This window comes from Thalassophryne amazonica, chromosome 2, assembly GCF_902500255.1.
Source record: "Thalassophryne amazonica chromosome 2, fThaAma1.1, whole genome shotgun sequence".
Lineage (NCBI taxonomy): Eukaryota > Metazoa > Chordata > Actinopteri > Batrachoidiformes > Batrachoididae > Thalassophryne > Thalassophryne amazonica.
Genome location: NC_047104.1, coordinates 103,218,868 through 103,244,251, shown reverse-complemented (window position 1 = coordinate 103,244,251; position 25,384 = coordinate 103,218,868). Strand labels below are relative to the sequence as shown.

The 25,384-nt window shown below is 40.1% G+C and overlaps 1 protein-coding gene across 1 annotated transcript in view; it reads left to right on the top strand.

Annotated features, from left to right (window-relative positions):
* The first annotated feature begins 355 nt into the window (after positions 1-355).
* Positions 356-25,384, top strand: part of ipo7 (importin 7) — a 67,242-nt gene continuing 42,213 nt past the window's right edge. The window contains exons 1-12 of the mRNA XM_034190903.1: positions 356-558; positions 3,186-3,267; positions 10,300-10,453; positions 10,596-10,754; positions 10,843-10,999; positions 11,329-11,418; positions 11,531-11,625; positions 11,711-11,795; positions 12,850-12,984; positions 13,091-13,190; positions 13,320-13,396; positions 13,567-13,683. Coding sequence (XP_034046794.1) covers positions 475-558; positions 3,186-3,267; positions 10,300-10,453; positions 10,596-10,754; positions 10,843-10,999; positions 11,329-11,418; positions 11,531-11,625; positions 11,711-11,795; positions 12,850-12,984; positions 13,091-13,190; positions 13,320-13,396; positions 13,567-13,683 — 1,335 coding nt within the window. The 5' untranslated portion in view covers positions 356-474. The remainder of the gene's footprint in view (positions 559-3,185; positions 3,268-10,299; positions 10,454-10,595; positions 10,755-10,842; positions 11,000-11,328; positions 11,419-11,530; positions 11,626-11,710; positions 11,796-12,849; positions 12,985-13,090; positions 13,191-13,319; positions 13,397-13,566; positions 13,684-25,384) is intronic.

Below are 25,384 nucleotides of genomic sequence, written 5' to 3'. Positions count from 1 at the left end.
TCATGTCTCAAATATCACAGTGTTTGTCTGCTATATGATATTTTTAAATGAAATTGCTGATCCAAACAACCAATGATTTATAAAGGAAAATCACAGAAATCATCAGGGGTGCCCAAACTTTTACATACAACTGTACCGTAGTTATGTGTGCAGATGTTGATGCTGATGTGTATAATCAGAACGAAGAAGAAGCAAAAGAAGAAGAAGAAGAAGAAGAAGAAGAAGAAGAAGAAGAAGAAGAAGAAGAAGAAGAAGAAGGAGGAGGAAAAAACAACGTAAAACTACAAATCCCATAATTCTGCGGTCTTAACCGGATATTCGTGTTGCAGTTTTGGCGTTGACTTATCCGGGTATTTCATTCACTGCTTCCTTTCGCGCCGGGTAACCGGAGAGTTGTGTGTCCATGTGCGCAGTGACTGGGAATTCCTAGACCTCTGAAATATTTAAATCCAAGCCGTAAACATAGTTTTGGCGATGGATCCCGAAACTTTAGTCGAGGCCCTTCGGGGGACAATGGACCCTCACTTGCGTGAGGCGGCTGAGAGACGTCTAAACGAGGTGAGAGTTTTAGCTGCTAGTCGTGATGGTAGTTGTGGCGCGGGCTCGCATCGGGCCTCATTCGCTCACAACATCAAGATGGTGCGATCATGACAGCCATTTGTTACGGTGACAGAAGAAGTGATTCATGGTCTTTCTCGAATGATTATGTTTTTTGCTCCTACGGCAACTCGTGTGACCTGGTCAGTAGCATTTTTTTTTTTTTGTAACACGAAATGTCAGCGTTAGCTCCGCGTTGAGCTAGTCGCTAATGCCGAACATAGTGTTGCTAAGGGGGAAACGCTAACATTAGCTCTCAGAGTTTTGATTAATTTTTCACACTTCACAGCGGAGTTACTCAGCGGGCTAAACGCCCAAAGCATGAAACATGATCGTCAAATAAGATGTGGTGGTTGAGCAGCTAACTGTTGACTCAATAGCTAAGTTTGCGTAGAGAAGAGCTACTGCTGTTCACGTGTCACTGGCAAACCTCTTTGTTGCATAGTTAAACCTCCTTCATAGTTATTTGTTGTCTCCAAAATTATTTCGAGGCTTGTAATGTCTCGACGGTGGTGTAGTTGCAGGCAAGTTTAAAATGCTAACTGAATCTGAAGCAGTTTCGTTTCGGGTAGTGTTTGTTTATACCTCTAGTTTTCCACCTGTTGAATTACACAGTGACCTGGGTCACTCGGACCACACTTTGAGTACATGGATAAAGATTTATTCTGTTGCTACCACGTTATGGTGAAATTTAGAAAATGCACAGTTTGCACATCCCAACAACAGTGGCACTCAGTAGAGTCTAAAAGAACTTTCAGCCATGTTACTGTGAGCTGATCAGTGCATCAGTAGGAGCTGGTTAGTTTGACACTGGAAATGCTGAGACTTATTGTTGGTGTGATGATTCATGACGGGTGTCGGAGTTGGAGAAGAGTCATGCAGTTTGTCCAAAATCTGTCAGCCATATTGTAATAGCAGGATGATTCCTGCCTTGCACAAAGCCAGGCATCTGCATATCCATTGGGAATTTCATCCCTCCCCTCTGACTGACGGAGGAAGTTGACTTACAGAGAACATGATGATATTCCATTGGTTCTGAAAAACTGATTCCAATTCAACAGAACTAGAACTTTGTAAAAATGATAATAAAGGCTGGATATGACCTCAAACTGATGATGAGGTTGGGTCTGGGAGTATGTTCTCATCCTCAGACTCACTGCATCCACCACAGTACAGAACTGCCTTGGGTTGTGGATATGACCTCTTTGCCATTCACTCACTACAGTGCATGAATTGCGCGCAAGAATAAACATGCACACAAAATCATTATGCAGTAGAGATACGATTGCGACCCATCCACAAATACCTAAATGCAGATGAATTAAATAAATAAATATTGACAAATAAAATATAAATTATATTCTCTGAAGTGTGAACATTTTTAAAATGTAATTCTTCCTTACGCACTAATTTGTACGCAGACTCTCATTAGGTTGTATAGATGGGACCATTTTAGCCACATTCGCTTGGCTATCAGCGAGAAGATGGGTGTTGGTGAGGGTGAAAATTAGTCACAGAGCATATTCTAAACATGTTCAAAATGCCAACTGCAGTCACTCAAGCCCCCGTTGCTGTCCGCATTAGCAGCTTTCAGTAGAAAGTGGCAGATATCAGACACCTGATACAGTTTTTGACTCTTAATCAGTGTATCTTTGGACATAATTCCTTTCTTTGGACATGCGGTTGCTCTGCAGACCTTTGTTGATAACTGAGTTTGCCCGATTTGTTGTCTTCTCACAGCAGACATTTATGGTCCTAAATCCATATAGTGCTTCAGCCAAGCAGTTTTTGGTACCACTTAAGAGCACTAAATGACACTTGCAGGCCAGGCTCATTATACCATAGCCTACTCAAAAATGTATGAGAGCCATCCCAGGGTTGTGGCTATAGCCAGGTAGAGGTTAATGAAGAATTACACAGGTGTCAAAATTTAAAAGTGCTCCAGTCATATTAAACACATTATTTGTCTGATAGCTATAAAAAATGCTCTAAAGATGATGCTTACATTGTTTTGGAATTATGGGGGGGGGGGAAACCCAGCAAAAATGGAGACAAAGGTCAATTTCAGTTTGTACAAGGGTCAAAAATTAAAATGGCCTCAGTTTTGGTATATATATATATATATATATATAAAAAAGATGCAAATTATTGATTTTTTGTTGGCTCATTTTTGCACTGTGCAGGTTTATTCCTGCAACACTAACTGAAAAGCAAACATTTTATTTTTATTATGACTGTGCATTGTGTATATTAGTTATTCCACATCAAATTGCCCAGTTTGAGAAATTAACACATGCTCCTTTACCAAACGTATGGGAAATCCCAAATTTTAGAATTTGGTCTATATCTCTAATAGAATAGAATAATCTTTATTGTCATTGTCTTTGGGGGGCGGTGGTAGAACGGAATGGGCTTCTTCAATATGCAGACCTGCCACAAAGCAAAAGACTTTGACCAAGTACAGCGCTATATTGCATTACATCTGCCCTTGTCTAGCTTGGTGGTGGTAATAACCAGAAATAGATTTCAATTAGTCATGTTCTAGTGCTATTACTGTTTATGTGCAACTGTTTTCAATTTGTTTACAGGGTCATAGCCAGGTAAACTTTGTGTCCACTTTGCTGCGTGTCACCATGTCTGAACAGCTCGACTTGCCTGTCAGGCAAGCAGGTGAGTGAAATTGAGTAGTTAGGCCATAAGGTTGGTGAACATGTCGTAGCACACACACAAACAGTGAATCAATCATGAAATAAAGTCTTGTTACATTAGGGGGAAATAAGTATTTGATCCACTGTCAATTTTGTAGGTTTTTCCACCTACAAAGAATGGAGAGGTCTGTATTTTTTATCGTAGGTACACTTCAACTGTGAGAGACAGAATCTTAAAAAAAATCCAGAAAATCACATTGTATGATTTTTAAATAATTAATTTGCATTTTATTGCATGAAATAAGTATTTGATCCCCTAGCAAAACAGACCTTAACATTTGGTACAGAAACATTTGTTTGCCATTACAGAGGTCAGACGTTTCCAGTAGTTGTTGACCAAGTTTTCACACACTGCAACAGGGATTTTGGTCCACTCCTCCATACAGATCTTCTCCAGATTTTTTAGGTTAGGAGTTTCAGCTCCCTCCAAAGATTTTCTATTGAGTTCCAGTCTGGAGACTGGCTCGGCCACTCCAGGACCTTGAAATGCTTCTTACGGAGCCACTCCATAGTTGCCCTGGCAGTGTGTTTGGGGTAAATTGTCATGCTGGAAGACCCAGCCACGACGCATCTTCAGTGCTCTTACAGAGGGAAGGAGGTTGTTTGCCAAAATCTCGCAATACATGACCTCATCCATCCTCTCTTCAATACGGTGCAGTCGCCTGTCTCTTTTGCAGAAGAGCACCCCCAGAGTATGATGTTTCCACCCCCATGCTTAAGAGTTGGGACAGTTTTCTTGGGGTTGTACTCATCCTCTAAACACAGCAAGTGGAGTTGATTCCAAAAAGCTCTATTTTGTTCTCATCTGACCACATGACCTTCTCCTATGCCTCCTCTGGATCATCTAGATGGTCACTGGAAAACTTCAAACGGCCCTGGACATGTGCTGGCTTGAGCAGGGGGACCTTGCTGCCCTGCGGGATTTTAAACCTTGACAGCATCATGTTACTAATGTAATCTTTGTGACTGTGGTCCCAGCTCTCTTCATGTCATTGACCAGGTCCTCTTGTGTAGTTCTGAGCTTTCTCAGAATCATCCTTATCCCACAAAGTGAGATCTTGCATGGAATCCCAGACCGAGGGAGATTGACAGTCATCTTGTGTTTCTTCCACTTTCTAATAAATAATCCTAACAGTTGTTGTCTTCTACCAAGCTGCTTGCCTGTTGTCCTGTAGCCCATCCCAGCCTTGTGCAGGTCTACAGTTTTGTCCCTGGTGTCCTTAGACAGCTCTTTGGTCTTGGCCATAGTGGATAGGTTGGAGTGTGGACAGGTGTCTTTTATACAGGTATCAAGTTCAAACAGGTGCAATTAATACAGATAAAGAGCGCAGAATGGGAGGGCTTCTTAAAGAAAAATTAACAGGTCTGTGAGAGCCAGAATTCTGGCTGGTTGGTAGGGGGTCAAATACTTATTTCATGGAATAAAATGCAAATTAATTATTTAAAAATCATACAGTGTGATTTTCTGGATATATATATATATATATATTTTTTTTAAGATTCTGTCTCACAGTTGAAGTGTACCTATGATAAAAATTACAGACCTCTCCATTCTTTGTAGGTGGGAAAATCTGCAAAATTGACAGTGGATCAAATACTTATTTCCCCCAATGTATTTACGTAAGTCAATGTTTCCTCTGGGGTTTTTATTTGCAGTGGGGCCAGGCCAATCCGCAACTTCCAACCAAAAACACAACTTATAATAATAATACCTGTTATCATTGTATGAATGTCTTTAAAAAGACTTCAGAGGTGGACCTTTACTTGGGGGGGGGGGGGGGGGTGCAGTGCTTTCGACTCCTCGTCTCTGACTATGCACGTGTACTGTCTCAGGAAGCAGAAGTTAAACAGCCACAATGATGATAAAACTTTTTTTTTTTCTTTTTTTGTGAAAGTGCTGCCTCATTGGCCTATAAGAACGGTATATCACATGCACTGCCAAAACAAACTTGGCACATATTTTAAGAGAAGAGTGCATCAACACTTTTGACAATGCAGTTTTCAAAACTGTCACCATGTTAGTGCTGAACACTCGCTGTTTGTTATTGCTTCACGCATGTGAAACGGAGCAAGACTGACATTCTGTTAGATGCATGATTTCATTGTTCCCAGGTTTGGTTCAGCATCAATGTGTATGCTGATCAAATAAATGTGCATGCGCGTGTCACAGAGCGTTGAGGCCAACTACATGTGCCTGCTCTACTGAATCAGTGGTGACAATAATTTTGTTAAGGGAGCCTGCTACAACAAAATCTTTGTAGAGAATGTCACTTATTTTCTTATTTTCATAGATTTTGTGTTCTTGGAGTCAAGCCTCATAAAAGGTTTCAAAGGTCAAATGTACAACATTCACAAGCCAAATGGGGGAAAAAAAAAATCATCCACAATGTTTGAAAATTGCATTTGTCAGTACTGCTATACTGTGTAAACGGTGCTGAGTTTTAGTTGTCCTCTGTGTGTGCGTTCAGTAGACACTTCTGCATAAAGGAGTATTAATGGCTGCTCCTCCTTTTTATTATTGACAAAACAAACAGTTGTCTTCTTGACATGTATCGGGCAGTGCACCAACAAGTAATTCAGTACAGAATAATTTTAACATTCTATCTATCTATCTATATTGAATGAATGAATGAATGAAATTTATTTCAGCAACACAGCACAGTCACAACGTATCAAAACAAAACTGGAACAAAACCAAACTTTGCACTGTGTCTGGAAGATAGATTAATAGATATAAAAAGATATTAGATAGATATAAAAAACATAGGGGTGTGAATGGCTGTGGTCAGAAGTGTACACATGGATCTAAGACCTACACATTAATGTGGAATTTCTGTAATGATGCCATCTTGTCTTCCATAATTGTGTGTTCCATAATACAGTTTTTTCAGTGCTTTATTTTACTGGTCAAATTGTTCAGAACTGTCCCCAAAATCTTTGTTTTTCACCTTCGTCAGTTCTCAGAACTGTGTGGTGCCATTACTGTTGTAGCCTCGTTTGTGCTTCAGCAGTTGTCCAGAATTGTCTGTATCCACTCAGATGGCAACCGCTCTGCTCACAACTCATTTAAGTGCTTCTAGCATCAATGTTTCAATCTTTTTACACCATTTTTCACCAGGCAGCGTCATGTAAGCACATTGGACGTTCCCGTTATCTTCTCTTCCGGTGGTCAAACAAGGTTGAACAAATCCATCTTTCGTGATACAGAAAGTGCTGCACGATTAACCTAATTTTCATTGTCATGGCAGTAAGAGCATGAACATTGAACACGTTGTGAATGACTGTCTGTCTAAAGCATGTTGAATGTTTTCATGCACCATGATGTGAAGTAAGATTTGACCTAGATGTACTCACTTATTGGTTTTACCTTGAGTAGATAGATTAGGAAGCAGTTAGGAATTCACTGTGTGGGTGGGCTGGGTTGTCGGAGGACCTCCTCTTAGAAACGTTTGTGTTTCTGTGTGTCTGTATATAGCTTATGGTGCCTATTCAGAACCAAAATAAGAATTGATTATATTTCTTATAGATTGGATTGGTCCAGAATGAAAATACTTGTTATATTAAATTGCAGTATGAACAATACTAGGGAACAGAAATTTAGCTTTGATCATAATAAAAAAAACAACAACAAAAAACAACAAAATAGACCTGGGAATATGACTTAAAATTCTTATTTAAAAAGATGATGCTTACATTGTTTGTTGAGAGGGTAATTAAATAACTCGTCTATAGTCAAAGTGTGTGTGTGTGTTTGGAGGGGCTTACAATAACCTGAGGCAAAATTAGAATATCTGAGGAGGTGGGGTTATTTCTGTTACATATGTCACACACCCAAGCTGTGTCAGTCATACTTCTGCTTAAATAGAATGCCTGTGAAACACTTAGAAGTGTGGGTCTTTGGAGATGTTGAACATTAAATATCAAACATGAAAATGTAAAAGACAGAAGCAATGATTTGGCACAATATGACCCCTTTAATAAATAGCTTAGTAGATCCTACACCATTTTATTTATTTTTTTTAGTCTGGCTATTGAACACTAAAATCTGGATGAAAAACATCATCAAGCAACCATTTTAAACAATTTTAAAGTAAGATGTCTGTGTGGCTGTTAATAAACAATCATTTAAGCTTAATCAGTTTAACCAGAAAACGTGCCTTTCCGCAAAAAGCTGCCACATTTGCAATTTAACTAAGTTATTAAAGCAAGTTACTTTGGTATGAAAAGTATTTAACATGTACAGTAGTGTTCAGAATAATAGTAGTGCTATGTGACTAAAAAGATTAATCCAGGTTTTGAGTATATTTCTTATTGTTACATGGGAAACAAGGTACCAGTAGATTCTCACAAATCCAACAAGACCAAGCATTCATGATATGCACACTCTTAAGGCTATGAAATTGGGCTATTAGTTAAAAAAAAAAACGTAGAAAAAAGGGGGGTGTTCACGGTAATAGTAGCATTTGCTGTTGACGCTACAATCTCAAAACTATTAAGTTCAAACTGCTTTTTTAGCAAACTTGTGGATCACTAAACTAGTATTTAGTTGTATAACCATAGTTTTTCATGATTTTCTCACATCTGCGAGGCATCAATTTTGTTGGTTTGGAACCAAGATTTTGCTCGTTTTCTAGTGTGCTTGGGGTCATTGTCTTGTTGAAACACTCATTTCAAGGGCATGTCCTCTTCAGCACAAGGCAACATGACTTTCAAGTATTTTGACATATCCAAACTGATCCATGATACCTGGTATGCGATATATAGGCCCAACACCATAGTAGGAGAAACATGTCCATATCATGATGCTTGCACCACCATGCTTCACTGTCTTCACTGTGAACTGTGGCTTGAATTCAGAGTTTGGGGGTCGTCTCACAAACTGTCTGTGGCCCTTGGACCCAAAAATAACAATTTTACTCTCATCAGTCCACAAAATATTCCTCCATTTCTCTTTAGGCCAGTTGATGTGTTCTTTGGCAAATTGTAACCTCTTCTGCACATGTCTTTTATTTAACAGAGGGACTTTGCAGGGGATTCTTGCAAATAAATTAGCTTCACACAGGCGTCTTCTAATTGTCACAGCACGTACAGGTAACTCCAGGCTGTCTTTGATCATCCTGGAGCTGATCAATGGGTGAGCCTTTGCCATTCTGGTTATTCATCTATCCATTTTGATGGTTGTTTTCCATTTTCTTCCACGCTTCTGTTTTTTTTTTTTTTTCTCATTTTAAAGCATTGGAGATCATTGTAGATGAACAGCCTATGATTTTTTTTTTGCACCTGTGTATAAGTTTTCCCCTCTCCAGTCAACTTTTTAATCAAACTACGCTGTTCTTCTGAACAATGTCTTGAACGTCCCATTTTCCTCAGGCTTTCAAAGAGAAAAGCATGTTCAACAGGTGCTGGCTTCATCCTTAAATAGGGGACACCTGATTCACACCTGTTTGTTCCACAAAATTGACGAACTCACTGACTGAATGCCACAGTACTATTATTGTGAACACCCCCTTTTCTACTTTTTTTTCTAATAGCCCAATTTCATAGCCTTAAGAGTGTGTATATCATGAATGCTTGGTCTTGTTGGATTTGTGAGAATCTACTAAATCTACTGGTACCTTGTTTCCCATGTAACAATAAGAAATATATAGTCAAAACCTGGATGAATCTTTTTAGTCACATAGCACTATTATTCTGAACGCTACTATATTTCACCTACGTGTGCCGCTGAGCAGGAGGAAACGTTAATGAGGCTTTTATTGCTCACAACGGAGCAAGAACAACATTGCGCTAAATGGGGCGCCGTGGATATGCTGATAGCCTTGTTTTACCATGGTGCCATTTACACAAAACAAAAAAACAACAAAACAAAAATACTGGTCCGGTGCTGTTGAAATGATGCAAAAAAAAAAGTTCCAAAGGCACGCACCACCAAACCAGTTATTACTCTCAAACACTTTATTTACACACCAAGTCACTGACATCAAAACAGAAAGGCTCAAAGTGCGATTCATTTAGATTTTTAAAATAAAGGCATTATCAGGGAGGTGATGGTATAATGGTTAAGCATTGGGCTTGAGACCAGAGGATCCTCGGTTCAAATCCCAGCCTGACCGGAAACTCGCTAAGGGCCCTCGGGCAAGGCGCTTAATCCCCGAGTTGCTCCCAGTGTGTAGTGAGCATCTTGTATGGCAGCATTCTCACATCTGGGTGAATGTGAAGCATTCTTGTAAAGCGCTTTGAGCGTCTGATGCAGATGGAAAAGCGCTATATAAATGCAGTCCATTTAACGGTGCTGTAATTCATTAAACTAACGTGTTATTTTGCAAGCAATTATCAAAAATATAATAAGCCATTTAGTGCACTGTCACATCACTTCAAAAAGTAAGTTGCTTCACAGAACATTATGTGAGGGGAAACCCAGAATCTAAGTGCTGTAGATGAGCCAAAATGATTACTGCCATCCAAGTCGAATATTTGGCAATATTTTATATTGGCATTGTTAAGAAAATATTTCTGGCCTGTTGGGGGTTCTTGTTGGCCTATAATACTGTAGAGGTACACTGGTTTGGTTTTGTTGTGTTGGGTAATGTATTAGGTGTTTGTTTTTTCCTCCCCCCACACACACACCCACCCACAAATGCTGTCCATGGTGCTTATACACTCAACTGGATTATTATTGTCTCGGCGGTGTTCAAGACATTTGTCAGTTGTATGAGATACTGTATGCTTCTTGGCCTTCACTCCACTCCCTAAGATGGTTTTCCTTGTGAGCCACAAACCAAAGTGGATGTGTGAAATCCCTGACACCGTTTAGCCCAGCCTACTGAACTACAGATCTATTTTAAAAGTTTTGAATTATTGTTTTTACCTGCGCATCACTGGTGCATGTTTAGAAGCAGTGTGTACTTGTCTATCAATATTTCAACAAGTTGATGTTTTTATTATTCATTTATTTTAAAAATTATTTCATATTAGTTTGTGTGCCTCCCCCCAGGTGTGATTTACCTGAAGAACATGATAACCCAGCACTGGAGTCAGGGAGACGCCACATGCACAGAAATTTCAGTCAATAGCATTCCTGATGAGGATAGGCAGTTTATTCGAGACAACATTGTAGAGGCCATCATTCACTCTCCTGAACGCATCAGGTAACAACCACATGTCCCATTTGCTTGGTTGAGTCACAAAGAACCAAAGAAGTGAAATATCTTTCTTTTCCCAGGCCTTAGGGCCTGTATTGAACTGATGCACTCCTTCTGTAGTCTAAAAGTGCATTTATGAACTTTTCAGGGTTCAGCTAACAACATGTATCCATCACATGATCAAACACGATTACCCCAGCAAGTGGACAGCCATTGTGGATAAAATTGGCTTGTATCTGCAATCAGACAACAGTGCAGGTTGGCTGGGCATCTTGTTGTGTCTGTACCAGTTGGTCAAGAACTATGAGTAAGTCAAAGTACTTAATTTTAAGTGTATTTTTTTCATATCTGGAGTATTGTGCTTTTGTGGCTGATGAGACATGCTTTTGAAACAGGTATAAAAAACCAGAAGAACGCCAACCTCTAGTAGCTGCTATGCACATCTTCATGCCCATGATAAAAGAACGTTTTATCCAACTGCTCCCTGACCCTTCCAGTGACTCTGTCTTAGTGCAAAAGCAGATCTTCAAAATCCTCTATGCTTTGTTCCAGGTAATGCCGAAATGTCTATTATGTGTACTTTATTCTTTTGGAGAAATTGTGATAGCACCTCACCCTCTAACCAGTTTTTGTGTTTTGTTTCTGTTTGAGTTTAACCTAATTGTTGATGTTGTTTGGTTCTACTTGAAAAGTGCTACGAACCAAAAGGAGTTTCAGTTTGGCAAAGTTAAAAATTGGTAATGGCACAATCAGCACTGAGTACAACCAATACACGGTGAACTATTGTATGGTTTGTATCGACTCATGTTTCAGTTGAACACATCCACGTTGTTACCACCATTGCTACATTGCAGTCATTTAATGTCTCCATGTTTCTGCAGTACAGCCTCCCCCTGGAACTTATCAACCGACAGAACCTGACAGAATGGATGGAGATTCTGAAGACTGTAGTTGACAGAGACGTTCCTCCAGTGAGGACAATTTGATTTATTGGACGCCCAAGCTTATAAATGATTTGTTTCTACAATGTGCATATTTGAGGTCGTCTGTTAGCTTACTGTCACTTCGTGCTGGTTTGTACAGGAGACGATGCAGGTAGATGAAGATGAGAGGCCTGAACTGCCTTGGTGGAAGTGTAAGAAGTGGGCGCTGCACATCTTGGCTCGGCTGTTTGAGAGGTAAAGATTACATACAGTAGCTCTACAACGCTTAGAAATTAATCAGACTTGTTTAACCAAAGTCATTATATAAACCTTTTTGCAGATATGGAAGCCCTGGCAACACAACAAAAGAGTATGCAGAGTTTGCTGAGCTTTTCTTGAAAGAATATGCAGTGGCTGCACAGCAAGTAAGAACTTGAACTAATGTAATGTTATATAGTGACATGTCTTTGAAAGATTCCAAACTACTGGTATGTTTGACACACATTTGCAACTCCCCACAGCAACCTTAGCTATGTTAAAACATTGATATGGTATGGTATGTGAGTGCCCTACCCAACTTTGATAAATTGTATAAAAGAAACTATTATTTTTATTGGGGGTGGAGCTGGAAAATAAATGAATGCGTAGTAATGTTGTGCCTATAGCAGCTGTAATTTAACTCAGACTGCATGCTGCAAACTGTTACAAAGCTAAAATTTGCACAGTGTAGTTACTGTGTCCTTGCATTTTATGATTATTTACAGCATATATTGCTGGTGAGATTATCATATTTCTAAAGGGACTGGTTACCATGTGCAACATCCTTGGGGACGAAACGGACCAGAATGATCTGAGACTGATGCAACCTTTATTATAAAGAAGCGCCTTTGTCATTGCACATTTATATATACAAACAGTGAAACTTGTCCTCTGCATTCAACCCATCCTAATTACAGTCAGACACAATACAACCACTAGGAGCAGTGGGCTGCCACAGTCCAGAGCCCAGGGACAAGTTCCAGATGTAGAGACACTGCCTTGGTCAGGGGCAGAGAAAGGAGCAGACCCTAAATAAGCATGTTTTGATTGTGGGAGGAAACCCGAGTGCCCGGAGGGAACCCACACATACACGGGGAGAACATGCAAACTCCACACAGAAAGGGCGGGAAGCGATCCCACAATCTTGCTGTGAGGCACCAGTGCTAACCACTAAGCCACCGTGCCACCCAACTAGTATATTAGGAAAAAATACATTGAACACACTGTATTTCTTCATTATATTGTATGCCTAATATAAAGACATTTGCAAAGTAAGTTGCTTGCATTAAGTTTTTTGCTGTTTTGAGCCTACAGTATTTGTAACACCACTGTTGACCAATCATTTGCTTTTATTTTATATATATGTGTGTATGTATATATATATATGTGTGTATGTGTGTGTGAATTTGTCCTTGAAGTTTTTCTGCATTTGTTTTCTAGGTGCTGCTGAAAGTCTTGTATCATTATAAGGAAAAGCAGTATGTGGCTCCCAGAGTACTCCAGCAGGCACTCAATTATATAAACCAGGGAATAGCACATGCATTGACGTGGAAGAACCTCAAACCACACATCCAGGTGTGAATACAATAAATTTCAATACTGAGCAAACAGTGTGCAATAAAATTCATGTATTAAGATGCTAGTGTAGCAAAGCCCTCATACTATGCATTTTCCCCTGCAGGGAATCATTCAGGATGTGGTTTTCCCCCTCATGTGTTACACAGACAGTGACGAGGAACTCTGGCAGGAAGATCCATATGAGTACATTCGCATGAAGTTTGGTAAGCAGAGAAAATTGGCTCATTAAATTTAAAACGGCTGTTCTTCTTATAAAATACAAGCCACACTGCAGTTTTTAATTTGTTTTGAGCATTAGGTTAAAGTTGAGGTTGTCCATTGGTCTTTTTAAGATGTATTTGAGGACTTCATCTCACCAACAACTGCAGCCCAGACACTCCTCTTTACTGCCTGCAACAAAAGGAAAGAGGTTTGTCTAAATAATTTAGCTTTTTGTACATGTGGTATTTTGATTTGGCTTTGGTAGTTGAGGGGTAAAAAAAAATCTCAGCGTAACCGAACTGTAAGAGCCTACTGCATTCTTCAGGCTTTTGATTATGAAAGATTTGAAAAGTATACTGATAATCTTGGTGTTTGTAGGTTCTCCAAAAATCTATGGGCTTCTGCTACCAGATTCTGACTGATCCCACCTCTGACCCAAGGAAAAAGGACGGCGCTCTCCATATGATTGGCTCTCTGGCTGAAATCTTACTGAAGGTAAAATCTCAACTTTTCATAGCATCGGTGATGGGAGTTTTCCAGGAATTCCCGGAAATCTGGATTTTTACTTCTGCGGTCAATGTTGTCTGGGTTATTTTTGTTTTTCTGGCCCTCATCTGATTTAGTTTGTGGCCTGATTTCATGATGTTTGTATTTGTAAAATTGTTTGGAAATGTTTCTGGGAAGATGCCACAGTGGAGTAAGTTTCACTTTTCACATCCTGATCTGACACTGAAGGATAAATTTACCGTGCCGCTGCTCGACCACATCGCAGCAAATAAGATGCCATTACAGATTTTAAAGTGAACTCCGTATCATGTTGAAAATACAAAGAAATGGATAGAAAGTTGTTCTGTCGCAGGGAGATGATTTAAAGTTCATCAGGAATAAATTCAAATGCAGCTGGTTCAACCAAAAAGGACCAAAACACTGATCAGACTTTTGACATCATTGTTTATACATGAAAGCTAACATTCCCAGTAAGTTTTTGATCTTATTATATTATGTATTTGACAAGATTTGTTGTCAGTTGACATTTAGTTATTTCACACAAACCAAACTCTATCTTTGGGATGAATTTACTTCAGACTCCCTCCATGCAAATGTGATATGTTAGCCTGCTAAATTTGCATTTTATGGTTTCTTCTGTTACATGGGCATGAAATATTCATGTGGAGGAAATGCTTATAGTAGTCAAATGTTGCTGTGAAGAACATTCGTCAATTTGCACAATAATATGTAAATTGTGCGTATCCCAGAAATGCTGACGTCATCACTGGGCGGAAAAATTCATGTTATTGCATTTCCCATTTACAGGGATGCCTATTCACCATCTTTGGACGGTTTTCCGTCTTTTTGTAAATTCTTGCCGTCTAAAAGAAATGCAGGGCTGTGAAATATCCGTGGATCCGCGAAATTCCGCGGATTTCATCATGGGGGGAGGTGTTAGTGTTTTACTCTAATCATGATTGCTACTGAGTTTTTAAAATGTCTATTGCAAAGTGTTCGTTTTTTTTTTTTACGACATTGTGCAAGTTTTATAAGACTGCGGCAGTCCGCGGACACTCCGAGAAAAAAAAAAAGCCTGGCTGTTGCGACAGTTGTAAAGTGAGACTGGCTGGTTGCTGCGGCGACGCTGTAGTGATGGGATGATGATACCGCAAGGAGTGTATTGACACACTACACAAACTGTGTCGGCACTGTATTGACACTGTGTTGGTCGGTCAATAGTGACCCCTGCAGTAGTTATAAAATCATTGCAGGTAAATAAAATGAAAATAAGATGGAAAAGCGAACGTGCTGCAAATGCAACATCAGCCTGTGAAATAGTTAATCACCAGTCCTCTATTTAAAATATGATCTCATCATTGCATAATTTCATGTGCTCAGTTTGTATGTCGAGTTAAGCTGTTCACGAGAAGAGTTTAAAATGTGCTTAAAACGTTTTGTGTAAATGCTAAACTGAGTTGGTTTGTAAAATATAGCAAATATGTCTAATAAAATTCAGAGTTAAAATTTGTAACTTGTGTATGGAAATTTGTGAACTTAAGTGTAAAGCATACAAAATAAAAGACTAAAAATAGATTCATTTATGCATTTTTATTGAGGAACAAAGGTTTCTGACATGTCTTTGCTCCAAGTTCCCCTGCACACCAGTTCCCTTGCCTTGGAAAAAACTCTTTCACAGGGTACAGATGAAGATGGTGAGCATAAACATTTCAGTGCGAGTTGATAAAGGTGTGGATATGTTTTCTGGTTATTCTTCCAGTATTGTAAAGGAGTACAAACATATCGAATTGGAAAAATAACAGTAAACAAAGATTTACCTTATTTGGCGTCAAAAGATCAAAATTATTCCAGACTGGGGAAACGTCTTTGAATGATCCATGAAGTCAGTGGAACAAGGTGAGGGCAAGCAAAAATCCAACAGCAAAACTCCATCCAACAAATCCGCAACATGTCGATACACTTTGTTTCCTTATAAACCGAATTTGGCGCGGCACAGTCGAAGGACACAGTTCCTGTACCGGTCACATGATTTTTTTCTTAAAACGATACACGCACCAATACTGGGTTTCGCTCTTGTGTGCTCGGCGCAGTGTTGACGCACCAGTGTTGTTCATCCCATCACTACGACGCTGTATGTCTCCTGCACGAAGCTTTAGCTAAAGATAGCATGTGGACATCGCAAACCTTTAGAGCGCTAAAGTTTTTAAAAGAAGACTTGTGCATCATGTCTCTGTCACGGACCAACGTCAGACAGAGAGAAGATGGCGAGAAAGATTGTTTGAAAAACTCTGATAAGGACAAGAATCCGTGGAGTTGTCGCTGGCTTCATCAACACACCTCAAAGATAAAAGAGAGGGGAAAAGTGAACTGTGTCCTCAGGAAACACGGTAAGAATTTTTCTCTCTGGAAAATAAACATTGTGCTGTTCAAACAGGATTTTAGAAAAGATTGACTTTTTTCATTAATCTAGACTACTTTCTTTCATTGGGAAAAAAGACCGACTTTGAATGGATTTAGGCTGCATGAAGAATGTAAATGACTTTTTATTAATGTAGACATTTTTCATGGGAAAAAGACAGTGACTTTGAGTGGATTTACAGGAATTTACACAAGAATATGTGGCTTTTTTACTATAAGGTATGTTAATAAATAAATTTCTGTATAAAATAAAAATAAATAAATTTAGGTTCAGATTCTTAGAGGTGTTTGGGCTCAGACTGAGATGGATAATTGAAACAAATTTAACATTTTATTGTGGTCACTGGTGGTTGGCTCTCAATGCGGTATTGTATCACTTCCTGTTCCGGAGCACAGCTGTGTTTTGCTGTATCTGTTAGCTGTTTAATCTGCGCAGTTAGATTGATCTAGTTAACTAGATAACGATTTGTTTCACAGTGTAATCTTCACGTGCCTTAACTAAAGCAGTCCCTCTGCTGAATCACCTCTAAATTATTTACACATTATTCACTTTGTGTGTTTTTAGGAATCTGCTAGCTTAGCGCAGCTACTAGCTCTTAGCCGGTTTAGCATGGCAGCTTCTCCTGTCTCTCCCGCACTTTTCTGCTCTGGGTGTGAAATGTTTAGTTATTCCTCGGCCTCATTTAGCAGTAATGGTACTTGTAATAAGTGTAGCTTATTCGTAGCTTTGGAGGCCAGGCTGGGCGAATTGGAGACTCGGCTCCGCACCTTGGAAAATCCTACAGCTAGCCAGGCCCATGTAGTCGGTGCGGACCAAGGTAGCTTAGCCGCAGATCCCGAGCAGCCGGGAAAGCAGGCCGACTAGGTGACTGTGAGGAGGAAGCGTAGCTCTAAACAGAAGCCCCGTGTACACCGCCAACCCATTCACGTTTCTAACCGTTTTTCCCCACTCGGCGACACACCAGCCGAGGAACAAACTCTGGTTATTGGCGACTCTGTTTTGAGAAATGTGAAGTTAGCGACACCAGCAACCATAGTCAGTTGTCTTCCGGGGGCCAGAGCAGGCGACATCGAAGGAAATTTGAAACTGTTGGCTAAGGCTAAGCGTAAATTTGGTAAGATTGTAATTCACGTCGGCAGTAATGACACCCGGTTACGCCAATCGGAGGTCACTAAAATTAACATTGAATCAGTGTGTAACTTTGCAAAAACAATGTCGGACTCTGTAGTTTTCTCTGGGCCCCTCCCCAATCGGACCGGGAGTGACATGTTTAGCCGCATGTGCTCCTTGAATTGCTGGCTGTCTGAGTGGTGTCCAAAAAATGAGGTGGGCTTCATAGATAAGTGGCAAAGCTTCTGGGGAAAACCTGGTCTTGTTAGGAGAGACGGCATCCATCCCACTTTGGATGGAGCAGCTCTCATTTCTAGAAATCTGGCCAATTTTATTAAATCCTCCAAACCGTGACTACCCAGGGTTGGGACCAGGAAGCAGAGTTGTAGTCTTACACACCTCTCTGCAGCTTCTCTCCTCCTGCCATCCCCTCATTACCCCATCCCAGTAGAGACGGTGCCTGCTCCCAGACCACCAATAACCAGCAAAAATCTATTTAAGCATAAAAATTCAAAAAGAAAAAATAATATAGCACCTTCAACTGCACCACAGACTAAAACAGTTAAATGTGGTCTATTAAACATTAGGTCTCTCTCTTCTAAGTCCCTGTTAGTAAATGATATAATAATTGATCAACATATTGATTTATTCTGCCTTACAGAAACCTGGTTACAGCAGGGTGAATGTTAGTTTAAATGAGTCAACACCCCCGAGTCACACTAACTGCCAGAACGCTCGTAGCACGGGCCAAGGCGGAGGATTAGCAGCAATCTTCCACTCCAGCTTATTAATTAATCAAAAACCCAGACAGAGCTTTAATTCATTTGAAAGCTTGACTCTTAATCTTGTCCATCCAAATTGGAAGTCCCAAAAAACATTTTTATTTGTTGTTATCTATCGTCCACCTGGTCGTTACTGTGAGTTTCTCTGTGAATTTTCGGACCTTTTGTCTGACTTAGTGCTTAACTCAGATAAGATAATTATAGTGGGCGATTTTAACATCCACACATATGCTGAGAATGACAGTCTCAACACTGCATTTAATCTATTGTTAGACTTGATTGGCTTTGCTCAAAATGTAAATGAGTCCACCCACAACTTTTTAATCATACCTTAGATCTTGTTCTGACTTATGGTATGGAAATTGAAGACTTAACAGTATTCCCTGAAAACCCCCTTCTGTCTGATCATTTCTTAATAACATTTACATTTACTCTGATGGACTACCCAGCAGTGGGGAATAAGTTTCATTACAGTAGAAGTCTTTCAGAAAGCGCTGTAACTAGGTTTAAGGATGTGATTCCTTCTTTATGTTCTCCAATGCCATATACCAACACAGGGCAGAGTAGCTACCTAAACTCTGAGTGAGATAGATTATCTCGTCAATAGTTTTACATCCTCATTGAGGACAACTTTGGATGCTGTAGCTCCTCTGAAAAAGAGAGCCTTAAATCAGAAGTGCCTGACTCCGTGGTATAACTCACAGACTCGCAGCTTAAAGCAGATAACCCGTACGTTGGAGAGGAAATGGTGTCTCACTAATTTAGAAGATCTTCACTTAGCCTGGAAAAAGAGTCTGTTGCTCTATAAAAAAGCCCTCCGTAAAGCTAGGACATCTTACTACTCATCACTTATTGAAGAAAATAAGAACAACCCCAGGTTTCTTTTCAGCACTGTAGCCAGGCTGACAGTCAGAGCTCTATTGAGCTGGGTATTCCCTTAACTTTAACTAGTAATGACTTCATGACATTCTTTGCTAATAAAATTTTAACTATTAGAGAAAAAATTACTTATAACCATCCCAAAGACATATCATTATCTTTGGCTGCTTTCAGTGATGGCGGTATTTGGTTAGACTCTTTCTCTCCGATTGTTCTGAGTTATTTTCATTAGTTACTTCCTCCAAACCATCAACATGTCTATTAGACCCCATTCCTACCAGGCTGCTCAAGGAAGCCCTACCATTAATTAATGCTTCAATCTTAAATATGATCAGTCTATCTTTATTAGTTGGCTATGTACCACAGGCTTTTAAGGTGGCAGTAATTAAACCATTACTTAAAAAGCCATCACGTGACCCAGCTATCTTAGCTAATTATAGGCCAATCTCCAACCTTCCTTTTCTCTCAAAAATTCTTGAAAGGGTAGTTGTAAAACAGCTAACTGATCATCTGCAGAGGAATGGTCTATTTGAAGAGTTTCAGTCAGGTTTTAGAATTCATCATAGTACAGAAACAGCATTAGTGAAGGTTACAAATGATCTTCTTTTGGCCTCAGACAGTGGACTCATCTCTGTGGTTGTCCTGTTAGACCTCAGTGCTGCTTTTGATACTGTTGACCATAAAATTTTATTACAGAGATTAGAGCATGCCATAGGTATTAAACACACTGTGCTGTGGTGGTTTGTATCATATTTATTTAATAGATTACAATTTGTTCATGTAAATGAGGAATCTTCTTCACAGACTAAGGTTAATTGTGGAGTTCCACAAGGTTCTGTGCTAGGACCAATTTTATTCACTTTATACATGCTTCTCTTAGGCAGTATTATTAGACAGCATTGCTTAAATTTTCATTGTTACGCAGATGATACCCAGCTTTATCTATCCATGAAGCCAGAGAACACACACCAATTAGCTAAACTACAGGATTGTCTTACAGACATAAAGACATGGATGACCTCTAATTTCCTGCTTTTAAAACTGAAGTTATTGTACTTGGCCCCACAATTCTTAGAAACATGGTGTCTAACCAGATCCTTACTCTGGATGGCATTACCCTGACGTCTAGTAATACTGTGAGAAATCTTGGAGTCATTTTTGATCAGGATATGTCCTTCAATGCGCATATTAAGCAAATATGTAGGACTACTTTTTTGCATTTGCGCAATATCTCTAAAATTAGAAAGGTCTTGTCTCAGAGTGATGTTGAAAAACTAATTCATGCATTTATTTCCTCTAGGCTGGACTATTGTAATTCATTATCAGGTTGTCCTTAAAGTTCCCTGAAAAGCCTTCAGTTAATTCAAAATGCTGCAGCTAGAGTACTGACGGGGACTAGGAGAGAGCATATTTCACCCATATTGGATGGATCAGGTAACCCTGAACCATCCCTTAGTTATGCTGCTATAGACTTAGACTGCTGGGGGGTTCCCATGATGCACTGAGTGTTTCTTTCTCTTTTTGCTCTGTATGCACCACTCTGCATTTAATCATTAGTGATTGATCTCTGCTCTCTTCCACAGCATGTCTTTTTCCTGGTTCTCTCCCTCAGCCCCAACCAGTCCCAGCAGAAGACTGCCCCTCCCTGAGCCTGGTTCTGCTGGAGGTTTCTTCCTGTTAAAAGGTAGTTTTTCCTTCCCACTGTCGCCAAGTGCTTGCTCACAGGGGGTCGTTTTGACCGTTGGGGGTTTTCCGTAATTATTGTATGGCTTTGCCTTACAGTATAAGGCGCCTTGGGGCAACTGTTTGTTGTGATTTGGCGCTATATAAATAAAATTGATTTGATTTGATTGTTTTGCATTATTGAATGAATAATAGTAATTGAGTGGCTTAAGTATTATGGTATGATATTATATGATATCTCTTTACCTAGTCTGAAAGCAGTTCAAAATCAAATCAATTTCATTTATATCAAAATCATTGTAAGGCAGAAGCCATACAGTAATTACAGAAAAACCCCAACGGTCAAAACGGCCCCCTATGAGCAAGCACTTGGTGACAGTGGGAAGGAAAAACTCCCTTTTAACAGGAAGAAACCTCCAGCAGAACCAGGCTCAGGGTGGGGCAGTCTTCTGCTGGGACTGGTTGGGGCTGAGGGGAGGGAATCAGAAAAAAGACATGCTGTGGACGAGAGCAGAGATCAGTCACCAATGATTAAAAGCAGAGTGATGCATACAGAGCAAAAAGAGGTGAATAAAAAGAAACACTGGGTGCATCATGGGAAACCCCCCAGCAGTCTAAATCTATAGCAGCATAACTAAGGGATTGTTCAGGGTCACCTGATCCAGCCCTAACTATAAGCATTTTCAAAAAGGAAAGTTTTAAGCTTAATCTTAAAAGTAGAGAGGGTGTCTGTCTCCCTAATCCGAATTGAGAGCTGGTTCCACAGGAGCTGAAGGCTCTGCCTCCCATTCTACTCTTACAAACCGTAGGAACTACAAGTAAGCCTGCAGTCTGAGAGCGAAGCGCTCTATTGGGGTGATATGGTACTATGAGGTCCCTAAGATAAGATAGGACCTGATTATTCAAAACCTTATAAGTAAGAAGAAGAATTTTAAATTCTATTCTAGAATTAACAGGGAGCCAATGAAGAGAGGCCAATATGGGTGAAATATGCTCTCTCCTTCTAGTCCCTGTCAGTACTCTAGCTGCAGCATTTTGAATTAACTGAAGGCTTTTCAGGGAACTTTTAGGACACCCTGATAATAATGAATTACAATAGTCCAGCCTAGAGGAAATAATTGCATGAATTAGCTTTTCAGCATCACTCTGAGACAAGACCTTTCTGATTTTAGAGATATTGCGCAAATGCAAAAAAGCAGTCCTACATATTTGCTTAATATGCGCATTGAAGGACATATCCTGATCAAAAATGACTCCAAGATTTCTCACAGTATTACTGGAGGTCAGGGTAATGCCATCCAGAGTAAGGATCTGGTTAGACACCATGTTTCTAAGATTTGTGGGGCCAAGTACAATAACTTCAGTTTTATCTGAATTTAAAAGCAGGAAATTAGAGGTCATCCATGTCTTTATGTCTGAAAGACATTCCTGCAGTTTAACTAATAGGTGTGTGTCCTCTGGCTTCATGGATGGATAAAGCAGGGTATCATCTGCGTAACAATGGACATTTAAGCAATGCTTTCTAATAACACTGCCTAATGAAAGCATGTATAAAGTGAATAAAATTGGTCCTAGCACAGAACCTTGTGGAACTCCATAATTAACCTTAGTCTGTGAAGAAGACTCCCCATTTACATGAACAAATTGTAATCTATTAGATAAATATGATTCAAACCACTGCAGCGTAGTGCCTTTAATACCTGTGGCATGCTCTAATCTCTGTAATAAAATTTTATGGTCAACAGTATCAAAAGCTGCACTGAGGTCTAACAGGACAAGCACAGAGATGAGTCCACTGTCTGAGGGCATAGAAGATCATTTGTAACCTTCACTAATGCTGTTTCTGTACTATGATGAATTCTGAAACCTGACTGAACCTCTCAAATAGACCATCTATGCAGCATCTATGTGGATGTTAAAATCACCCACTATAATTATCTTACCTGAGCTAAGCACTAAGTCAGACAAATGGTCTGAAAATTCAGAGAATCTCACAGTAACGACCAGGTGGACGATAGATAATAACAAATAAAACTGGTTTTTGAGACTTCCAATTTGGATGGACAATTTGGTTTTTGTCTGGGAGCAGGCACCGTCTCTACGGGGATGGGGTATTGGGGGGATGGCAGGGGGAGAGAAGCTGCAGAGAGGTGTGTAAGACTACAACTCTGCTTCCTGGTCCCAACCCTGGATAGTCACGATTTGGAGGGTTTAATAAAATTGGCCAGATTTCTAGAAATGAGAGCTGCTCCATCCAAAGTGGGATGGATGCCGTCTCTCCTAACAAGACCAGGTTTTCCCCATAAGCTTTGCCAATTATCTATGAAGCCCACCTCATTTTTTGGACCCCACTTTGGACACCACTCAGACAGACAGCAATTCAAGGAGAACATGCGGCTAAACATGTCACTCCCGGTCCGATTGTGGAGGGGCCCAGAGAAAACTACAGAGTCCGACATTGTTTTTCCAAAGTTACACACCAATTCAATATTAATTTTAGTGACCTCCGATTGACGTAACCGGGTGTCATTACTGCCGACGTGAATTACAATCTTACCAAATTTATATTTTGCCTTAGCCAGCAGTTTCAAATTTCCTTCAATGTCGCCTGCTCTGGCCCCCGGAAGACATTTGACTGTGGTTGCTGGTGTCGCTAACTTCACATTTCTCAAAACAGAGTCACCAATAACCAGAGTTTGATCCTCGGCTGGTGTGTCGCCGAGTGGGGGAAAAACGGTTAGAGATGTGAACGGGTTGGTGGCGTACAGTTGGCTTCTGTTTAGAACTACGCTTCTTCCACAGTCACCCAGCCGGCCTGCTTTCCCGGCTGCTCGGGATCTGCTGGGGGACAGCTAACGGCGGCTAAGCTACCTTGGTCTGCACCAACTACAGGGGCCTGGCTAGCTGTAGGATTTTCCAAGGTGCGGAGCCGAGTCTCCAATTCGCCCAACCTGGTCTCCAAAGCTACGAACAAGCTACACTTATTACAAGTACCATTACTGCTAAAGGAGGCCGAGGAATAACTAAACATTTCACACCCAGCGCAGAAAAGTGGGGGAGAGACAGGAGAAGCCACCATGCTAAACCGGCTAAGAGCTAATAGCTGCGCTAAGCTTGCGGATTCCTAAAAACACACTAAGTGAATAATGTGTAAATAATTTAGAGGTGATTCAGCAGAGAGAGTGCTTTAGTTAAGGCACGTGAAGATTACACTGTGAAATAAATCGTTTGCAGTTATGAAGTTATCTATAACATTTTAGTTGAGAGTTATGATTTTTAATTGCATAGTCTTTGATCCAAATCACAAACAAACTAAATAAAGTTTTCATGAAGATTTGGCTATATTTGTAAACTGTTGTTATATTCTGTACATGCTCTTACAGGATGGCACAACATGCATTCAAAAGCCACATGTTGTGCCATACTGCATGAGACCACAAGAGAAATTTAACAGCTGTTTCAGGTCCAATTTTAGTCCAAAGAATGCACCACAGGGCACTTGTTGTCTCAAACGTTTTGGGGGGGGGGGGGGGGGGGTGGTAACTTTTGTTGTCTTGAATATTATAGATGAATCACATTGCTGTCTTTTTTTTTTTCTCGTAAGCATCCATGCATTTACGTATATAAGTGAATAAGAATCAAATTTAAACCCAAATCAGTGTCCCTGAGAAATAAGTGATATTGGTGACTTAATAACCATTAGGTGCAGCTTTACTTATCTCAAAATTTATTTTTGTTTATTTTAAAACACTGTCAGTTGTTATAAAACTGGTGTCCAAAGACATTGCAGAAAGGGCTGAGAGAAAGCAGGTTTTCTTTGCAGCCAGTGATTGCAGCAGGAGATTTCGCTGATTAACATCACGTTGAGCAGATGGGATGAGTTCATCAGTAAATTCATCTGCTGGAGTCAGTGGATGCTAAGAAAGCCTGAGAAAGCCAACCTGAGAGACACATCGAAGTGGACACGGTTCAAAAAATTAAGATGGTTTTCGGTGAAAGTTTTAACAGCTGATGAGAGATTTTGAGATGATACTGTCACATTTCAGGCTCCTTTAACAGTGGAATATCCGGATAAACGTCCTGGATCAATAGAGCCTGAAATGTGGAGGTTTTCAGCTTGAAACAGGCTGACGACGGCGCCTGGGAGTGCTGCACGACGTCTCGCTCCGTGGGAAGTCCTCAAAGCGACAGTATCACCTCAAAATCTCTCATCAACCGTTAAAATTTTAACCGAAAACCAGCTTAATTTTTCGAACCGTGTCCACGTCGATGTGTCTCACAGGTTTAGAAAAAATTTTGATCAAACAAAGCGCCAGTCTCTCAGCAACTTCTCAGACAAAGGAATTCCGACGAGGGGCTGGACGACTCCTCCCACAAGGAGTGCTCACAGGCGAATGACGTCACCGACAGGCATGGAAAAACTCACGCATGCGCACAAGGGTTCAAGCATGTCTGACGTAAAAACATATGAATGAAATCCACACAGTTTTTGAAAAAAATAAAAAAGACCTATACTTTATGGACAGCCCTCGCATGGTGTTATTTCATGCAGTGCTTGGTTGTACAGTGGGGTAAAAAAGTATTTAGTCAGTTCTTGGTTGTGCAAGTTCTCCTACTTAGAAAGATAAGAGGCCTGTAATTTTCAACATAGATACACTTCAACTATGAGACAAAATGAGGGAAAAAAATCCAGAAAATCACATTGTAGGATTTTTAAAGAATTTAATTGTAAATTATGGTGGAAAATGAGTATTTGGTCAATAACAAAAGTTCATCTCAATACTTTGTAGCACAATCTTTGTTGGCAATGACAGAG